A 21,185-nucleotide genomic window follows, 5' to 3' on the forward strand; every position below is an offset into this window, starting at 1 on the left:
TTAGTTACACTAGTCGCTAACCCGTGCGATGCACGGGAAAACTATTAGAAAATAATAAAGCATGCATATATTAAAAGACAATTTAAGTTCATGTGTGCTTGCAAGGGACACATACCTAAATAGTTCTTGCGGTAGAAATAAAAGCCTTATCTTTGAGATAAAGAACTGATGTAAACAAACTAACCTTACATAAAACAAATTAAAAAAAAAAACATAAAACCGATGTAAACAAACTAACCTTACATAAAACAAATTAAAAAAAAAAAAAAAAAAAAAAAAACATAAAACCGATGTCACGGGAAATTCAGCCACATAGTAGTAATATATAAATCTCTTAAAACCTAAACCTAAACATAAGGACTAAATATATAAACAAACTAACCTTACAAAAGCTGAACTTTATAAGCTAAAATCTATACCGTGCATTGTAGATCTTGAATGCTTTAGGGCATCCTACGTCTGGAGAGAGAAAGTTTGCAGAAACCGTGGCTTTATATTTCTTAACTTGAGAGAGGGGTAAGGTTGTTAGGGTTTTGTAGATCTTGAATGCTTTAGGGCTTCCTACGTCTGGAGAAAGAGAGAGTTTGCAGAAACCGTGGCTTTATATTGCTTAACTTGAAAGAGGGGTAAGGTTGCTAGGGTTTTGAGAAGTTATAATTTTTATTTATTTTTTATTTTTTATTTTTTAAATATTGTGCTGACGTGGAAAATTGTGGTGCCAGCAAAGGCTTCGGTTTTATATATATATATAGATTAGCGATAGCTGCTTGGAACTCAAGTTGTGCAAAGTCAAATTGTGCTTGAAACTTGATTTTTATAAAATCGAGTTCCAAATGAGGCTACTTAACTAGATAATTTTTAAAAGTCTCCTTCTGGTAAAATAATTTGGGAAGATGCATTATTTTGCAATAAATACTTATATATAAGGATTATATTATATGTTATAATTATTTTTTCTTTTATAATTTAGACAAGTTTTACGTAAATATTAATATTTGTTTTTAGCTATTAATAGTATCTTAATTATTATCTTTTGACCTAGTAGTATCTTAATTTTAAATATCGACAACATCAATATCTATATATTGTTTTATTAAGTATTTATATCGATGTTTCTTAAAAAAAATGTATCTATATCAATATTTAGTTATTTATAAAGTCTTATATATTTGTGGGGGTCAAAATCTCTTATGAGTTATGACCAACTCAAAAGGTTATCTTAAAATTCTAACCATCATAACTAATTTATAAAATAAGTGGGTAAGTAAAAATAAGAGTCTAAATGAACAATTTAAGCTTTAAAGACACAAATACGCTAGTGCGAAGGTTATAGAAAAGTTATGATAAGTACAAACACTTTCGAAAAACTTATTTAGCAAAAAAAATCTCTAAAAACTTATAAATTAGTTCTGACAGTTAGAACTTCAAGATCAACCTTTGGGTTGGGTGATTTTGAGTCCCACAATATTATTTAAAGGTAATATAGCTCTATTCAAGTACACAGACATATATATTCTAAAAATAAGAAAAAAGTACATTGACATATTTTTCTGAGATAAATTATAAAGTCAATAAAATGGAATAACTATATCTAGTTAATTGTGGTTACTTTAATTATATTCATTGCATTCCTTTGGCTAACATCAAGAAAATGATCAACAACAACATTAGTGCAACACTTAAAACTCGTATTAGTCCCTACAATTGCTTCAATGTAAGTTGTCAAAAGTTTAACAGAATGCATTAATATACATTTACAACCAAGTGAGAGTGTCACAAATTTAAACTCATCAATGACTAAAAGGATCATTATCCGGTGTTGTTTTATGACCCATCTTCACTATACAATAGAACAAATTGAAATACATCTATCTCATCATCCCCTTGGACCTTGTCCAACTATTTTCAGGGTGCACTGGGTTGGACCAGCATGCCACCCAGTCCATTGACATCCCAGCATCTTCACAGATAGATCATAAATAAGAGGATGGGGAGTGACATTATGCATAACAAAGAAAGAATTTTGTGCTGCAATTTTTCCAATAATAGACTGCTCTTTCGATTGCATGGTTAATTTAAGGCCAAAAATGGATATAGCCCAATGCAATATATCACCTGTAGACCCAGAAGAAAATTGCAGCTTTTTGTCACAAATTAACTAACTAGTAATTCTTAGTTAGTCTTGATCCAAGTCTTATATACGTATTGTCTGTCTTCCACAAGTGCATTGGTCTCATTACACCCAAATTGGACAAGTTTTCTTCGTTTGAACATGGTAATTCACAAATTCAACTAATAAAAAAAAAGGGGAATGTTAAACAACATTAGAAACTCACAACTTCAACTTACCGTTTACGTTTTAGAGAGGGAAGGTTGTGTTGTGTTGGGTAAATTTTCTTTTCTTCTTCTTCTTCTTCTTTCTTTTTCTTTTTTCTTTTTTTTTTTTTAATTTGCAAATTTGATAAGGAGCACAATTACAGCCCATTGGGTGCACGATTTGAACACGATTTTCATCAGCTTCTTTTGAGAATTATAAATATTCTTGCAATTTTTTTACATAGAACTCGATTTTCAAAAAAGTCAAGTTCCATACAATAAAGGGAAGAAAAAAAAAACATATAACTCAAGTTTATAAAAATCGAGTTCTATTTATTGAGAACTTGAGTTTTCAAAAGTTAGGTTCCAAGTGGGATTAATTAATGTCACATTAGCTATACCACATCAACTGTAGCTGCTTGGAACTTGAATTTTACGAAGTCGAGTTGTGTTTAAAACTCGATTTTCACAAAATTGAATTCCAAACGAGGCTATTTAACTAAATAACTTTCAAAAGACTCTTTCTAGTAAAATAATTCGGAAAATGCATTATTTAACCAACAAAAAAAAACCTATATATAAAAATTACTAAATGTTATAATTATTGTCTTTTTCTTTTGTAATTTTAGACAAGTTTTGCGAAAATTTAGTATTTGTTTTAGCTATTAATAGTATCGTAAATTATTTTTTGGGACTTAATCTTATCTTAATTTTAAATATTAACAGTATCTATATCGATACTTTTTTAGGGTGTTTCTCAAAAAAAAAATTAAAAATTAAAAAAAAGATACTTTTTAGGGGAAATGACACTCTCCTCTCTTGAGACTTGGAGGAATGAGTCAAATGACACTCCACTCCAAATCTGAAGGAAAAATAAATAAATAAAACACTCTCGTCCCTTGAGATTTGAAAAAAATAACACTTACCCCCCTTCTATTTATATTAGTAACAAAATATTATAAATTTCTATAAAATTCTCTTTACCAAAGTTTAACAATGATTAGCAAAAACATAACTAAAAATTTTAGAATAATAATGCAAAGTTTATCAAGCACCAAAATACTTGCAATAGCAAATTTCTCCACAAGTGGAGTGTCATTTCTCCAAACTTCAAGGAAGAGGAGTGTAATTACCTCTTTTTTTTTCTTTTTTTTTTAATCTATATTGATGTTTAAGAAAAAGAAAAATGTCTATATCAATATTTAGCTATTATTAGTGTAGGGACACGATTATTTAACGACCCAAGAATGACATTGGGTTCGTATGTAAAAGGCCCTAACAATATGATTTGTAGAGAGTGGGCTTGAAAGGCAGGACCTTGGTCACAGGTCAGCGGTTTAGTCGTGGTTTTTATGGAAGCTTATATATGTATGGACTTGGTTTAACTAGCTAAGCCTTCCATTGGTGCGGATTGTAGGATTTAAGTCCTCGGACTACGTCCAAGGAGCATAGTATTCTTCCCCTTCTCCCTTTTGTAGGATTTTATCCTCCCTCCGGGACCCATTTACCCTTTGGCTCTCTCTCCCTTTTATACTAGTATTCACTTCCCTTTTAGTGTCCACGTGTCAATTTCATTTTCTGGGGTGCAGATCTGTCCTATCAGTCCATACCTAGAGTGGTTGGAGGTGGTTGGAAAAGTTAAATAGCATGGTTGGGAGTATGGGCCTGTCAGATGCAGGATTCTGTACTACGATATTGGCAACTTTCTCCCTTGTCCTGCCCCTGTACTGAGTTTGTCATTTTCGTCAGGCATTTTGTGAGGTGCTGAGCATAAGATCGTCCTCGGCCATATCCTTGGGCCTTTTTTGGGCTTTCATTATGCGTCCTCGGCAATAGCTCTCCTCGGCTTAGGCCTTGGGCCCTAATGTAGAGTGGGCTGGGGTCACGAATTCTCCGGCCCCATAATAGCCCCTCAAAATCCTGCTGCCCGACTTCTTAGTTGGGGAGGAGGGTTTTGGTGATGTCGGGCCCACATCATGGCTTGCTCAAATTCTATATTTTATTGATGTTGGTGTTTTTCCATTTGCATGGGAGATGTGCCGAATTAAGAGGCATCCCTTTGGATTTACTCACGCGGTGTCCTTGACGTTTTAGTGCTCGAGGCATGCCTTCACAAGGATATTCAAATCTTATGGTTGCAGATGGTGTTGGAAATCGAGCCAAAACTGTCTTGTCCGTAGCATTCCTTGGAAACCTGCATAAATTAAATGCCACCAATTTGCCCTTTATATAAGTAGGATAGGAGGTTACTCCCCTTACATATAAACCCTTCGGCCCCTTCAAATTCATAATCCTTCAGCCATACTCGCAGTCTCCATATCGAGTGCAATCCACCCTTAGAGCAATATGTTTGAGGCACGGGTGGGGGTGAAGGAACCACATCCGCCCTAAAAGCACCGGATCCTTCCGAGACTCAAGGCGGTGCGGCCTGGACAGGGGAGACACAGACTCAAGATAATCCTCCGTTTTGACAAGGTGGGGATGATATCTCTACCTCTTTCAGTCAAAATCCGAAGCAGGTACTGGTCGCATCAGATTCTTGGTGTGTCAGCAGTAAGGTTTTCCGCCATCAGCGCCATCTGCTCTATCGCGAGCGTGGCTAACATAGAGGCTCATCAACTTCCTGTGGGGCCACCGACGAACACTCCGCTCCCTACACCTTTTCTTCAAAGGTGCTAGCCCCATGTTAGGTTCTTTTGCTGCCTGAGTTATGGGCATGTAAAAATATTGAGGAATGGTTTTCGTAGACGACGTTCTGGAACTGCTGCATCTCTCTTCTCTGTGCCTCTTCTTCTGTTTTTTTCTCATTTCCTTGTATTTTTTCTTTTTGCTTATGTAGTTAGTTTTCTGTATAAGCTTATTCAAGCTCTTTCATTGTACGTTGTACTATTTCTTTGTCTTAATAAAAGATGAATCTGTTTCCTTCTAAATAATTTTCTTTTCTGCAGCAATTACTTTGTGAATGGGTGTACTACATGTGTATTTTCCTTTAATGATACTTAGAGCAGGAAACCTTGAAACAATAAGTTATTGCTTTGAACTTATTGACATTATCAAACATAATAATGCTAACTCGCAGTAGATTAAACTTATGAGACTAACCGAGATAACAGCTGAGTGCTTCGTAATGCGTGTGAGGCAGCCGTCCGAGAATGAGAAACTCAAAACAAACCATCCGAGAGGGTTGCTGAGTAGTAAGGGACTTTAGCCGTGTTTTTGATAACACCTGGCCCTATCACAATCGCATCAGTTCCCTTGGTATTGAGGATCCGAGGGTAGACTGGGGATTCCAATCGGTCTAGGGATTAACCCAACTATTAATGGGTAACTCATCTCTGGGGTAGAGTCTGAAGGCCATACAACGTCCAGGTTGTGTCCAAAATTCTATCCAAAACTTGTATTTTTTCTGTTAAGTAGTTGGTTTCTCCATAGGCTTGAGTCCGAGGACCATACAAGGTCTTGGTTCTGTCCAAAACTTGTATTTTTTCTGTTAAGTAGTTGGTTTCTCCATAGGCTTGAGTCCGAGGACCATACAAGGTCTTGGTTCTGTCCAAAACTTGTATTTTTTCTCTTAAGTAGTTGGTTTCCCCATAGGCTTGAGTCCGAGGACCATACAAGGCCTTGGTTCTGTCCAAAACTTGTATTTTTTTCTGTTAAGTAGTTGGTTTCCCCATAGGCTTGAGTCCGAGGACCATACAAGACCTTGGTTCTGTCCAAAACTTGTATTTTTTCTGTTAAGTAGTTGGTTTCCCCATAGGCTTGAGTCCGAGAACCATACAAGGCTTTGATTCTGTCTAAAACTTGTATTTTTTCTCTTAAGTAGTTGGTTTCCCCATAAGCTTGAGTCCGAGGACCATATAAGGCCTTGATTCTGTCCAAAACTTGTATTTTTTCTTGTTTTCGAAGATTAGCCCCTCGGCCAAGGTGGGGGGCGTTAGCTTGATGTTGGAAGCCCCTAGAGCTGCCCGTGCCATTGATACTGCGAGGCGTAGCCCCTAGTGGAAATTTATGTCGGAACAACAACAACGTGCTGCTGGAAATGAAGGAGCTTTCGCCGACCCTTGCTTGACAGAGGCTTAACTCCACCGCCACCTATGCCAACGCGCAAGCCTCCCCACAGACGGCGCCAATTGTAGGGACACGATTATTTAACGACCTAAGAATGACATTGGGCTCGTATGTAAAGGGCCTTAACGATATGATTTGTAGAGAGTGGGCTTAAAAGGCAGGACCTTGGTCACAGGTCAGCGGTTTAGTCGTGGTTTTTATGGAAGCTTATATATGTATGGACTTGGCTTGACTAGCTAAGCCTTCCATTGGTGCGGATTGTAGGATTTAAGTCCTCGGACTACGTCCGAGGAGCATAGTATTCTTCCCCTTCTCCCTTTTGTAGGATTTTATCCTTCCTCCGGGGCCCATTTACCCCTTGGCTCTCTCTCCCTTTTATACTAGTGTTCACTTCCCTTTTAGTGTCCACGTGTCAATTTCATTTTCTGGAGTGCAGACCTGTCCTATTAGTCCATACCTAGAGTGGTTGGGGGTGGTTGGAAAAGTTAAATAGCATGGTTGGGAGTATGGGCTTGTCAGATGCAGGATTCTGTACTACGATGTTGGCAGCTTTCTCCCTTGTCCTGCCCCTGTACTGAGTTTGTCCTTTTCTTCAGGCGTTTTGTGAGGTGCTGAGTATAAGATCGTCCTTGGCCATATCCTTGGGCCTTTTGTGGGCTTTCATTATGCATTCTCGGCAATAACTCTCCTCGGCTTAGACCTTGGGCCCTAATGTAGAGTGGGCTGAGGCCACGAATTCTCCGGCCCCACAATTAGGTCTAATGTAAATTATCCAAAATTATTATCAAACTTAATAAATTAGTAAGCTAATTGGATGTGGTGCACTACTATGTCAAAATTAATAGGCCTATTCTCATTATAATTAACCCCACTAATTTTTTTTTTGATGAACCCCCACTCAAATTATTTTGGAGGCTTGTCGAGACAACTATTTTATACATCAAATGAGGTCTTACTAGGGTGCCATTTGTTGAGACTTTTTAATTTAGAAATTAAACCAACTTATTTTTGTATGTCCAACCTTATAAATTTTCTTTTTTGTTTTGGTATAGCTTAAAAAAATAAGCATGCAAATAAGTGCCCTTAGGGCACTCGCTAACAATCCATTTTAGGAAAGTTTTGACATCACTTTTATGGGAAATGAAAAAAACTGTCAAAACATTAATTATTTTTTTTCTTTTCCCATAAAAGCTTTCTTTAACTGGATTCTTAATCAGTGCCCTAAGGGCACTCGTTAGCATTTCCCAAATAATTGCCAAAAGGCCCAAAACCCAAAAGTTTTGAAATTCAACAGCATTTTATTCTCTCCTTCATAAATTTTAAATAAAAATAAAATAAAAAAAAACCAAGGTTCGATCTCCCCTTTCAATTGTGGTAATTACTTATTTTTTAATTATTTTTTGAAAAAAAAAAAGTTTCAAAGAATTTATGAAGTCTAATTCAAAGAAAATAATCAAAACAAGATTTTGCAACAGTACGATCGAGTCTCTCCCACACCAAGGCTCCATCCAATCTTTGTTGCACCATGTATATTTGGAACCCACAAAACCAATGTTCATGAAACCGCATTCATCATGGATGGCTCGAGACATACTAGCATCTGGTTATCAAGGAAGCAGGGTTTTGTTCCATTTTCCTTTCCACATGGGATGTTGAAAGACAAGTTTTTTACCAAATTAGCGCAAGGATCGACTTTGCATTGGATTTTTCAAAGCAATGGTCCCTAATTAATAGTGCGTCTGGTACGGATGAAATTTTATCAATTTATTTTCCTGTTTAGTTTATTTTTACTATTATTTATGGGTCTTATTAAATTTTAGGGAATTAGCTGCAATTTCAAAGGTTGAAGAGTGATTGCTGGAGTTGGCTTCAATTATTAGTGTAGAATAATACTTGTGAGATATTTCAAAGCAATGGTCCCTTTCACCCTTCATTTTCAAGATTTTGCTTGCAGTCCAGTACAGAAACCCCATTGCAGTTTCACAATAGGTTGCCCTTAGGTGCCTCAACTTGTAAAGCAGAATCATTGTAAAATAAAAGTCACGGATTTTGATATTATCATTAATAAGAAAGAGCATGAGCCTTTTGTGCCTCCTAAGAAAATTGTATTTAGCTTGAACCGAGAAAAAGTGGGTAGTCTCAGCTGCTTGTTAGAGAGTGATGGCAACTATACATTTTACGGTCTGCTCATGTCTGTAACCATGAAAGCTTATAATATAAAATTTGCAATTCTTTTTACATATAATAGCTAATACAAACTGAGATCTATAAAAATACCCTCCATGTAAATCTGTGTACATAAAATTAGTATTACAGCCACCCAGCTAAGTCACATCCTAATGTAATGCCTAAAAATATTAGTGGCAAAATTTTATGTCTCTCAAGTCTCAATAGGAGGACAAAACGAAAAACGGGAAGGCCGGACTCCAATTGAACAGTGTTTAGTTTTGGATCAGTACAGAATTTAATAATGTATGGTTTGACTGTGCAGTAACTCAACCGCAGCGGCAACCACTCCCTTTCCCTCCATAGAAATGTCCAAACCCGGTTCCTCAATTTTCCTATTTAGAAGCTTGTCAAGTTCAGTGCGCAATTTCTGCAAAAGAACCCGTTACAACACTTAATCAAAGTTGCAAACAAAGAAAGGGAAACATCATTTAAGGAGTCATAAAAATAAATAAAAAATCTTGGGGGACATTACCCGTATCAACTCTATAACACTCTTCGATGCAGAGAAATGAAGGTAACCACCAAGCATCTCAATGCCCTCCCCAGTTTTGCTAGGGGTGAGATTACCGCCAAATAGAAGTAGAGCATAATCTGATATATTTGTAGAGTCTCGGACATATATGCTAGTTGTTTTCACCTTTTCACTATAAACCATGTAAGGTAGAGGGAAGAGATGAACTCCTGCATTGACAGATGCAGGATGAATGTCAACTTTCCCAACTTCTTTAGTGTAGAATGCTGTCCGTTTTCCTCTTGTTTTGCATTGCACCACATTTGGATAGAGTCCAGCACAAAGGATTGCAGAGACCATCTCCAAATCATGGCTATATTGGTTGTAAGCCTACACACATATCATAAAGAGTAAATAAATCCTCATTCTTTGGATAGATATATGATACAATTATTCCAATGGTTAAAATTGAGAAGGAAAGAGTGGCAAAACTGCCCCACCACACTCAGTGAGAAATCTCTTGAATTGAAATGGTGTTATAACGAGTTCTAAAAAAATAAGTAAAAAAAAAAAAATTTGAGGAGGGGGAAGGAATACTCCACTTCAAAAAAGAAAAATTAAAAATATCAAGCGCTTACATTTGCACCCCTTGGTTTGTCTACAAAGCCAATGCCTGATAATAGATCTACAAATTGCATTCGCATATCATCCATCATCTGCAATGTAACTGGGGATAAAAAGTTATCAAAACAGAATGCTCTTTCCTTTCCATTACGCTTTGCATCCTTCCATCCTTCAAAAGCTTTAAGAAGTGCTATGTGGTCACTGCATAAAGAATGTTTGTGCAAGTTTGGAATCAGTAACAGAATCAAGGTCAATCACAAAAAAACTCCGCAAATGCCATAATAATAAGGACCATAAGCTTAATGATCAACCTGCAAGAATCACCAGCAAAGGATCTTTTAGCTTCATCAGCTTCCTCTTTCCTATTTATTGGTAGCACAAATGGGTCACGATGAGAAAGAGCAGCTGCAATTGTTAAGGCTGGATTGAGGCATTGAAAGATAGACCCCATAAGAAGCATCTTCCCAATATTTGGGTCCAATGGTAGAGTACAAAGATGGCGACCTGTTACACAAAATTCTTCTGATTACAGTCAACATCCTAAAGCTGATATCCAATACAGAAACCGGTATGCAATGTTATATACCAAGTGGGGTAAGTTCCTCCATGTCATCTAGAGCCCCAATTGTTTTAAGAAGGTCTATTGCATTTTGAACAGCGAGAGCATCCGGTGGCTGAAGTGCTTTTGCCAAAAATGATCCAATCGTTCCAAGCTGCAAACTTTTGATATGCAGGCATAGTTCTTGCAGAGGTGTTCTGAGAATCTCAGGTAACTGATACTGAAGCATTGCATCATGGATCATCTTTGGATACAATCTATAACAAACTCCAGGTTGCACACGACCAGCACGACCTCGTCTCTGAAATTACTCACCATATATCAACCAAAAAGATACAGAAGAAAAGGGAGGAAAGAAAAAAGGTCATCCAATTAAGCAACAAACAAAGTAGGCTAAGCTGGAGAAACATGATTCACAAAGAAAGAACCTCCTATTTGCAATTACACTTTCATGGTGCTCCCTGCATACCTGATGTGCCGAAGCCTTGGAAATCCATGATGGTAATAGACAAGCCAGTTTGTTCAGGGCATCATAACTAGTTTCCTTTGCCTTTCCACAGTCAATGACATACACAACATCATCTATGGTGATACTACTCTCAGCAATATTAGTTGCCAGCACAACTTTCCTACAATAATGAAGTATATATAGAACTTAGAGGTCACAATTGCAAGAAGTTCAAAGATATTTGTGACAATTGAAATTGTGAAGCTCAGTAGAGTTCCAATTAACATTCTATTTTTAAATACAGGGGGAAATTATGTTCATAAACTATTAACATTAATGGTACTGCATGGGGTGGTTATTGTCACACTGACAATCATATGAGGTTGCAAGTAAGCAGAAAATTGTTTATATTTAATTATTTATGCTCACCAGCAGGGGAGTTATGAATTAAAAAGACGCCAATGAAGTTGGGCAAAAGAACTACAGTACCATTACTTGCTGCAAGGTGCTATTAATTTAAGAGAACTTTGCACAGTGACATGACCATAATTGAGCTATGCAGTCCAATATGCATTACCATGCTGATAAGAATAAAGGAAGACTAAATACTATTTCCAAAGGACAAGAACCAAAAACAAGCAAAAGAACAAATTGATCTTAACATTAAATACATAAAATTAGAAAAATGAAGTATGCTTGCCTCTTGTTAGGGGGAGGACAATCAAATATTTCACGTTGATTGATGGTGGGCATTGAACCATGTAGGGGAAGGACTAGAAACTTGCTGGGATCTCCAAGGAAATTATTTGCTTTAACTTTGTCAAGTAGCTTAGAGATGTCATCCCAGCCAGTAAGGAATACAAGAATAGCTCCATCACCTTCATGGCGACAGATGTATTCAATTGTTGCCTCCACCTACAACACAAGACCAGTGATATGACTATAAACAACAACAACAAAGCCTTTGTCCCAAAATTTTGAAATTAGAAAATCTTTATTAATGATAAATGATATTGCATAGAGGAATGCAGTGACAGAAACCTTTTACCATTGGAATTAAGGGAAAAAATACATATAAGAAAACTATATTCCCCAGATCCCCACCCAAGCAATATATAACGACCACATCCGGCAATCTCCAACCAAGAAGTTATGAGTATGAATTGCCAAAAGGCAAATTGCCTGGCAGACTTGACTGCCACCAAATGTAAATGGTGTATATAACAGGTTTTACATAGCACTATCATCTTAAACCAGTCCCACAGTATATGCTTTTGCAGACAATATAATTTTAGTGGATGAAACTAGATGTTGAGTCAACACCAAGCAGGAAATTTGGAGGGATGCTTAAGAATCTAAAGACTATATAAGAGTAAAGTCGGGCATGAGATCATAGGTTCAAGATCCACATACTTCAAGTTACATTTAACAGGTGCCACACAGGAAATAGGGCAAATGGCCAGGCAATTCTTGAAAATCTTTACTATTAAGTTCTTGCTAGGACTATAATACTTCCCCTGATGTATGTTTTCCCATTAATCGCCTTACAGAATATTGGTATTACCTTTTAACATTAAGGTTTAAGTGCTCATTTGGGAGAGCTTATATTTATTGGCCTGTTGGGCTTAAAAAATAAGCTGGGCCATGGTACTGTTGTATCTAGAAAAAAGTAAAGCTTTAAAAGAGTTATACATTACCAAAACAACTTAATTTCACCCTACCGCTCATCCAAACAAACACTAAAGGGAAATAAATATTTGAGCAAACACACATCAGTCAAAATGCTCAGCATAAATTCAGATACAATACATATATTTCTTTCAAGCAAGAAAAATTCAAGCAGGACATAGAGAAAGTTCATTCCATTTGTTAATAGATTACTCAAAGTGCATACCAGACCCAAATCAAGCTGTGAACCAGACCAAGCTTCAAGAGACTTTCTTGTGGATACACTGTAATTTTTGTATTGAGAATCAATATCAGCATCCTGCAAAAAACACAACAACATTGCAGTAAATACATTATGGAATGAAGTATAAATTCATGAATGATCCATTTAGAAATAGTGTCATGAGTTATTAGAGATGTGAATCACGCATTACAGATTAACAAAATTTGCAATTTACAAGGAAATGTCTTAGTCAAGCAACGGTCTATGACTTTCATCATCGTATATGCATCTGTGGAACTAATTTGCTAATAAGACAAACAGAGCAAAAACTCCATGTGCTGCAGTGTCAATCCACATCAAAGCACACACACAAAAGAAAAAGTTACCAAAATGCACAAATGAAATCAGTAGCCCTATGGTATGCAGAATACAGACAATGGTTGGCAACATGGTATAAGCACTGCTCCTTTGGTAGTTATATGTGCATTTGCAGTTTTAGAATCCATATATAGTATACAGTACAGTTTAAGCTTTTCCAGGAAAGACCAAAACTAAAGCGAGTAAAAAGGTTGGTTGCCTAAAGCCTTATCTTGTCTTCTTTAAGTCCAGATCTATGCAGACACCATTTAATTTTCTTTTCTATAATTTTTATTAAAGTAAGATACATTGACAAGGACATGGAGTTACATTGTTGACTCTTCCAATGTGTCCCTATCATAAATCTCATTTAGGGCAATATTTCAGAATCATGTGACTGAAACATGAAACACATTTAAACAACCAAGTTCACTTGCCTTTGCACATAAGCATGAGCTTTCATGCTTGGTTTATGCAAAATAAGCACTATTTCAACTTTCCATAGCACAGTCCTAAACATTATGCACTTTTGCATAAGTCAACACCATATAAACACTTTTAAAGGGTTCCTTAGATATGGTACTTATAAAAAAAAAAACCAGGATGATATGGTCTGCAATATTATTCACACACTATTGGCTATATCATGCCCAAAAATTAATGATTTGTGCACATCAAACGTACCTAATATTGCACCAAGATGATAAATGTGGAAAAAAATAAATATAAGCTATAGATCACCTAACCAATGTAACAGAGGAATTGCAACCTAGTCTGTTTAGAGAAAGATAGTTACATCAATTGCATTAGAACAATGGTAGTTTATCTCCCGAGCAGAATACATGACAGTGATTTTATTATTTTGCATTTTTAAATGGTAAGTTGCAAGCACATGCTGTAGAGTCTTAAACTCACAACTTCACCCCGCATCCTATTAGGGAAAGACAGCGCCATTGAGCTAGAGCACATTGGTAAAATATTTACCATACAAAAACAGAAAATAAGGGACATAGAGAATGCAAGCATGCCTCAAATAATTCTGTTAAAGGATCCTTCTTGGAATCTTGTTGCCTCCTCCTCCTCCTTGAATTCCCCTCAAAGTTGTCAAACTCTGACTTGATATTGTAACGAGTTTTTTCCAGCACATCCTCTAGAAAAGACTCTGCCACAGGGAAAGTCAATCCCTGCCATTTTGTCAAAGAAAAATTATGCGTGAAAAATATAAGCCTTCAACTACATCAATTATTCAGGAATCAACGGTAAATGATTAAAATGGTTAAAAAAGTACCGGTATATGTATAGTTGGGGCATTTCCAAAGTATTTGGAGAACAAATCAGCATTAATGGTAGCACTCATTAGAATAAGACGTAAATCTGGACGGTGAGGAAGAAGGTCACGCAGAATTATTAGTAAAAAATCTTCATTCATGCCTCTTTCATGGATTTCATCCACTAGTAGATGGCTCACCCCAGCAAGCTTTGGGTCTTGAACCTGCAGACCAACATCAAATATATCAAACAACGTGAAATTTTCCCAGAAGATAAGAATCAATGGCTCTATTTTGATGACTCTTTAATGTAATGTAGGATGTAACTTGGCATTCCCCACTAACACATATACCTATGTAAGGTTTCAACAGTGAAGACATAGAAAACCAGGCAGCTTGCTGTTCTCAAGGCTTGGCGCCCAAGATCATGAAAGTAATTATTATATTGATTCTTACAGAAGCAAGACATATATAATACATGTCAAAGAAAGAAAACCTAGGTAGGAGTAATCAAAACAAGCTTCAAACAACAATTGACGCAGTTGAGAAATATCATCTTACCAACTGTCGAAGTAATACTCCTGTGGTACAAAATAGCAACCGTGTTTGAGCAGAACGTTTTGCTTCCAGGCGGATCTGATAACCAACAGTTTCACCAAGACTCTCCCCCCTTTCAGAAGCTATACGAGCTGCAACGGAAATGGCAGATATACGGCGGGGTTGAGTGCACATTATGCTGCAATCAGCACCACGCAAACGTGATATTTCGTTCTCCAGAATAAATTGAGGCAGCTGAGTTGTTTTACCACAACCTGTCTCCCCTGAAACTACCAATACCTACATTGCAAACCAAACTAACATGAATCAATGGAAACGTGTAATTACTACCAGGAACACCTGCAAACTGAAACTAGGGAAAATAATTAAGGACTGATTATCACTAAAATATTGAAGGAATCAACAAATTTCTCAAGACCTTTCTTCAAAAAATGCAAGAGATAGCAACGGAAAACAGCAAAAATGCTTGAAAATTTCATTTAAATGTTGTACAACTACGATTGCGCTGTCATCCTATATTTCACAAGAAAGAACATTTGGCTAACGTTCTTCAACATCTCACTCAATTATTTATTGGTAAGTTACACAAGCACCTAATGGTTTTGTGAGAGACCGTGCCAGGTTTTGAACCCACAACCTCACCTTGCAACTGTTTTTATAGAGACAAAACTCATTGGCCACCTCACTTGCAAAATATTCTTTATTTGTCATCTTCTCCTTCCCCCTTTATGCTTACTCGCATACACTAACTATTTTTCAAACATGCATAAAAATTCCAAGGTAAAAACATACTTTTGGTCCCTAAAATTTGGGACAGGTTTAATTTTATACTTTTTAGTGAAATTTCAAATGTTCATTTTAGCCCTCAAAAAATCGTAAACATACCAAATTAGTCCTTCAATACTATTGCCATTATAACAGAGCACATGGTTTTATCAAACTTTGCCACATAAGCAAGAATTATCATGACAAGGCTATGAAAGGATTAACTTGGTATCTTTACAATTTTTTGAGGGCTAAAAATGAACTTTCAAATTTTAGGGACTAAAATAAACCTGACTAATTTTAAGTAACAATTGCCTATTTTGCCAAATTTCAAACTTATGAAAAAATAAATGAAGATTGTACAGAAATATTTAAGGGCACGTCATAGGCAAAAATTAAGGTATTAACTTAACTACAAATATTAACTGTCCACAAAGTGGAATTCTTGGCTCATAAGATTTCATGCTGATACATTGCAAAACGATAAAAAATGCAGCAAGCATGCAATCTCAGGTCACATGGCATATCTTGAACATATAGCATAAAACACACCACGCATCGAATTGATACATAATATTCCACATGGAGAACATCATAGAACAAAGTTGTCTGCCCCTCCTGTCTCTCTCTCCACACACACAAACATAGATATGAAAACATTACTAGAGTTAACACCAAAGGAAGACCGGATTTGTGTTAAATACTTAAATCATGGTCAATAAATATTTTCATCTTGATACAGACAGAATATCAGACCTGGTTTTCAGCAACAGCTTTCAAAAACTCAGATTTCACTTTGAATGCAGGAAGCTTTTCTCTGAATGACCGCATTGCCCTTGAAGAATCACTTACCTGCATGTTGGCAATACATAACATGAATATTACTTGACCTTAACATACTCCTAAAATTCAAGTGAATAGCTAGAGTGGTTTGAATATTATTGCATGTGGAAATAACTAATATCAAAGCGGGACCAAATTGGCATATATACCTTCATTTTTTCCTGCCTCTGCTTAAGTTCAAGACTAAGATTGTCCTTAGCAGAATCAATCTCTGACAAGGAGTCAGGTTTGATTATATTAACACCAGATGATGATGGCTTGCCTTTGCCTCCCTGGCTGATTGCTACAGAAGAATCTATAGAGGTTAATGCCCCATGTGACTCTGAACTATTCAAAAGACTTCCAACTCTTCTCTCAATTTCTGTGGACATTCGAATCTGCAGAAGGGTTTAAACATAGGATCTTTATCAAATTAACAGAGATAGTTTCAGCATAGATATAAATATTACCTCTTTCTGTGTGGACCCATGACGCTCATCGAGATCTGCCCGGTAATCTGGCAATGGAACTTTGCTGACCACAAGAGTCTTCCCTTTATTATATGCATGGCTTTCTTTCCACAAGTACAAAGACGAGAGGAAAAAAGTGAGATGAAGTTTCAAAAAATAAATTATAAATGTCAAACAAAACATTATTATAAGGTTTTTTTTATAGGCAACTCTCATAAGTAATTCAATTAAAATAAATGCACATTAAAGAAATTGTCAAACAAAACATTTTTTGATGAATAATGTCAAACAAAACATAATCATAAATTCCAAACCCTTGACATTTTTGATGTGTGTAACATTTCAAATCTAACTACCAATGCACAAAAAGAAATATTAATTTTAAAAAAAAAAAACCATAAAAACAATCATCTAAGTAGATTGGATAAGACTTACAATAGGTTTCTTAGGTCAAGTTTGTTGTTAAGCTTAAAAAAATCATCTTATTAACAACATGATAAAAGATGAAGACCCATCATCCCATAAGTCTCGTTGAATATGAAAGCCAAAAAAAATTGCATTTTAAGATTTTATCTAGCCTCTCATTTTCATCCCATAAAATTTGAATCATCTACATTTTCTAATAAAGTTTGCTAAATTATAAATTAGAACCATCATTTCTAACTAAAATTCTCCACATTTCTACATCTAATCTACCAAACAATACCTGTTAAATAATAAAGCATAATCTTTGATCTAATTATCATTTCAGTGAGTAGCTTTGATCTACTTATCAACATAAAAGTCCTAGGATGCATGGACACAAACACAAGTACGATACAGTTACACAAGCAATTTTTGAAAAATTATAACATGATACGGCAAATTGGACACCGTTACAACACGGATACGACACGGGTACAACACCCCAAATGAAGTGTCCGTGCATCCTAATAAAACAAATTTAACCTAAGGAACTTTACCTAAGACTTGTCCAAAGCATATTTTATGTCACTGTGATGAGAGTGAACCATACTCGTGGAAGTACATAATAATAAAATAAAAGTCAACCATCCACTGATCACACATCACATGGCTCACAGAAATAAATTTTACAAATTCAATCAAACTATACTCATCAAAGCTAGAAGCTAGACAATACAAACAGCATTTCCTATACACCCAACGTACAATTCACCTATGCACACAAACCACTCTTATGCCAATTATTTATAGGCACTTACAAGTAAAGCCCCAGTTGATAAGCCATATCATATAAGGTTTGCTGGTCTGCGCGACTGAAATTACGCTTAATTATCATCTCCTGTTCCCCTCCTCTTTTCATCTGCTCTATCTTACCCCACCACTCATTCTCATCAAGAACTTCCATCTGCACATAAATATCATTTTCAAACCACAAAAATGGAAAAAATAATAATAATATATATTTTACAAAAAAATTTTACATAATGCTAAGTTTTGTTAATGAAATTTTCTGGTTAATAATATGAATTTAGACTTAACTGAGCCTTTTAAACATGAATAAACTCATGATTAACACTTTTAATTCCTTTTCGTTTCCCAGTTTCTCGGCAACCAAACAAGTGGTAACAAACAGAGCATCAAATTTGCTTGAGCTGTACTTAAATTCAAGCAAAATAAACCCTAAAAATAATAAATAATTTATAAATTACATGTTAACGCTTGTTCAAAAAGGCTTATATACCTCGGCCTGTTGCTGTCTCAGGCGCTCGGCTCGCCAGACGGGGTCCCACCACCGCTGCTCGCCGCGTCCTCCTCCTCGGCCTCCTCCACCGCCGCCGCCGCCACGGCGAGCTCCACCGCGTCCTCTGCTGTTAGGGCCGCCGCCGCGACGACCGCCTTGGAAGTTGGGACGGTAAGACATTGCACGAGCTGAGATCCGAAGCTGCGAAGCAGAGAATCGCCGAGCGAGGGAAATGTGGCTAGAGAGGGAGTGATAGCAATGGTAGCAGTAGCTGTAGTTAGCGCCGAATGAGCGAAGAGACATTTATAAATTTTTATATATATCACAGTGTTGTGTCTTGTGGACGGAGCTTTATGCCCATGTGTCGTGTGGAACTAGTGAGTAGTAATAGTTCTTTGTTTAGTTCGTGTGGTGTGCAATGTGTCAAAGTGACTCGAAACTCAAAGTCCGTAATGTGTCGAAGTGCTAGTTACAATTGTAAGGTTAAGGGTAGATTTAATTTTGTCTTCGAAAACTTCAAAATTTTAATCCACTCCCTTAATGTTAAATATCATTTGAATTTCTCAAAATATTGTAATTTTTGGTCGGACAAAGTTTGGTTATAAATTTAGTTGCAACCTAATACTACAACTTCCATTAAAAAAATTTAACATGATTATATATATTTAAAATCTAATCGTTGAATTGCGTGTATTTTTATGTTCTTAACACAAATGTCAAATTTCTTATATATCGTATACTAGTTACTATTTAATTTATAAACTTGTTTTCTTATTTTAAATTACAAAAACTTAAAATTTAAGGGGCTGTTTGGATTTATTGTTTTCATAACTCATAACTCTGTTTTCATCACTCATAACTCAAAATATGTGGGTCCCACGAAAAAAAAAAAAAAAAAAAAAACTCTGTTTGGATTTGTTTCCGGTTTTTGTTTCCATCACTCAATTCTTTGATTTTTGAGTGATAAGTGATGCAATTGAAAACAAATTTTAGGTGTTTTCAGTTTCCAAAATTCAGGTTATATTTGGTAACAGTTTTTGTTTTCTATTTTCAAAAACTTGTTTTTGAGAATATAAAGAAAAAATAATTTTCTTGTATTTTTGAAATCAAAAACATGTTTGGTTAGTTGAAATTAAAAAAATAGTTTGTTAAAGAAAAAAATAGAAAATACTAAAATATGTTGTTACTAGGATTTGAACTCTAATACTAACTCATTAAATGAGACAGATTTATTAAATTAAATGCGTGTTTTCATTGACTTTTGAAAATTAGAAACCGAAAACAGCATTTTGCATGTTTTCAGTTTCCTTCACAAATTGAGTTTTGAGAACAGTTTTTGTTTTCTGTCTATTTTTGGTTGCCAAACAAATTTTTTAGTCTCAAAAATAGAAAATTGTTTTTAAAAATAGAAAATAAGGAGAAAAAACAGTTACCAAACATACCTTCAGTTTCCAATAACATTTCCATAATTAAACCCACATACCTGGACCCACAGTCAAAGCAATACACATGAGGCGCTGCTTTTAATGGTCTCTTCAACGACTTTCTTCTCCACTTTTCTTTCTTTTTTTTTGTCTTCACTCCATTCAGTTCTTTCTTTTTTCTTTTTTTTTGGTTCTTCATCACAAAACCCATTTGGTCTTTGCTGTAGTTCTTTCTTTCTTCTTTTTTTTTTTTTTTTTTTTTTTGTTCTTCATCACAGACCCATTTGGTCTTCACTGCAGTTGTTTCTTTCTTCTTCTTCTTCTTTTTTTTTTTTCTTTTTTTGTTCTTCATCACAGACCCATTTGGTCTTCACTGCAATTCTTTCTTTCTTTCTATTTTTCTTTTTTCTTTTTTTGGTTCTTCATCATAGAACCCATTTGGTCTTCGCTACAATTCTTTCTTTCTTTTCTTTTTCTTTTTTTTTGTTCTTCATCACAAAATATTTTTGGTTTTTGTTGCACTCCATGACTGGGTAAGGATGTCTCAGACCCATTAAAAAAAAATCAAGAAACAAACTTTTCAAGCTTCAAAATACAAACATGAATGGGTTTCAAGCTTACGAAATTTTTATGGGTTCGGGTTTGTGTTTTGGGAGAGTAACAGGGGTGAAGGGGAAATGAGAAAAGAGAAAATGGTGGGGAATGGGTTCTGCAGGTAGGCTTAACATAAGGGTCTAACCAATTTACAGGTATGGGTCCTACAAAAAAGTAGAAAAATTGAGTGATGAGAAGCTGAGTGAAGTGTGCCGAACGGGTGGGTATAGGAAATTGGGGTATTTTAAGCGATGAGTGATGAATGATGAGTGATGAGTGACGGAAATTGAGTGAGGAGTGATGAGTAGGGCTGTAAATGAACCAAGTCAATCATGAATAACTCAAGCTCGACTCGATAAAAAAATTGTTCATGTTTGTTTGTTTATAAATGAGTCAAGCTTAAGTCTTAGTTTTAGATTCGTTTAATAAACAAGCCAAGCCTAAGAAAAAAAAATTGTTCACAAACAAGCTCGTGAGCTATTAGGCTTGATACACAACAATTCAAGCATAGACTCATTTATAAGTTTATATATATTAGCTAAATATACTCATTACGCATATCTTAATAATAACATAGCCAACATGAGACCACTGTCTATATTACCTTAATTTTTTCCTTCCCTTTAAATTGATCAA

General features: G+C 35.7%; 1 protein-coding gene across 2 annotated transcripts; it reads right to left on the bottom strand.

The window, feature by feature from the left end:
• Window positions 1-8,580: 8,580 nt before the first annotated feature.
• LOC126692277 (DExH-box ATP-dependent RNA helicase DExH1) lies at window positions 8,581-18,861 on the bottom strand. Of its 2 annotated transcripts, XM_050387820.1 has the most exons (16): window positions 18,532-18,861; window positions 18,050-18,195; window positions 16,827-16,926; window positions 16,527-16,754; window positions 16,291-16,386; window positions 14,773-15,048; window positions 14,232-14,435; window positions 13,972-14,127; window positions 12,590-12,682; window positions 11,396-11,610; window positions 10,717-10,876; window positions 10,275-10,548; window positions 10,000-10,192; window positions 9,703-9,889; window positions 9,086-9,454; window positions 8,581-8,980 (listed from the first exon to the last, which is right to left on the bottom strand). In XM_050387820.1, exons 1-16 carry the CDS (start codon window positions 18,832-18,834, stop codon window positions 8,849-8,851), a joined length of 3,132 nt encoding a protein of 1,043 aa, XP_050243777.1. In that variant the 5' UTR covers window positions 18,835-18,861; the 3' UTR covers window positions 8,581-8,848. The 2 variants fall into 2 exon arrangements, with proteins under 2 accessions (XP_050243777.1, XP_050243778.1); XM_050387821.1 differs by lacking the exon at window positions 18,532-18,861 and having other exon boundaries at window positions 16,827-16,930; window positions 18,050-18,194.
• Between the last annotated feature and the right edge of the window lie 2,324 nt (window positions 18,862-21,185).

The sequence above is a fragment of the Quercus robur genome, chromosome 7 (assembly GCF_932294415.1).
Source record: "Quercus robur chromosome 7, dhQueRobu3.1, whole genome shotgun sequence".
Lineage (NCBI taxonomy): Eukaryota > Viridiplantae > Streptophyta > Magnoliopsida > Fagales > Fagaceae > Quercus > Quercus robur.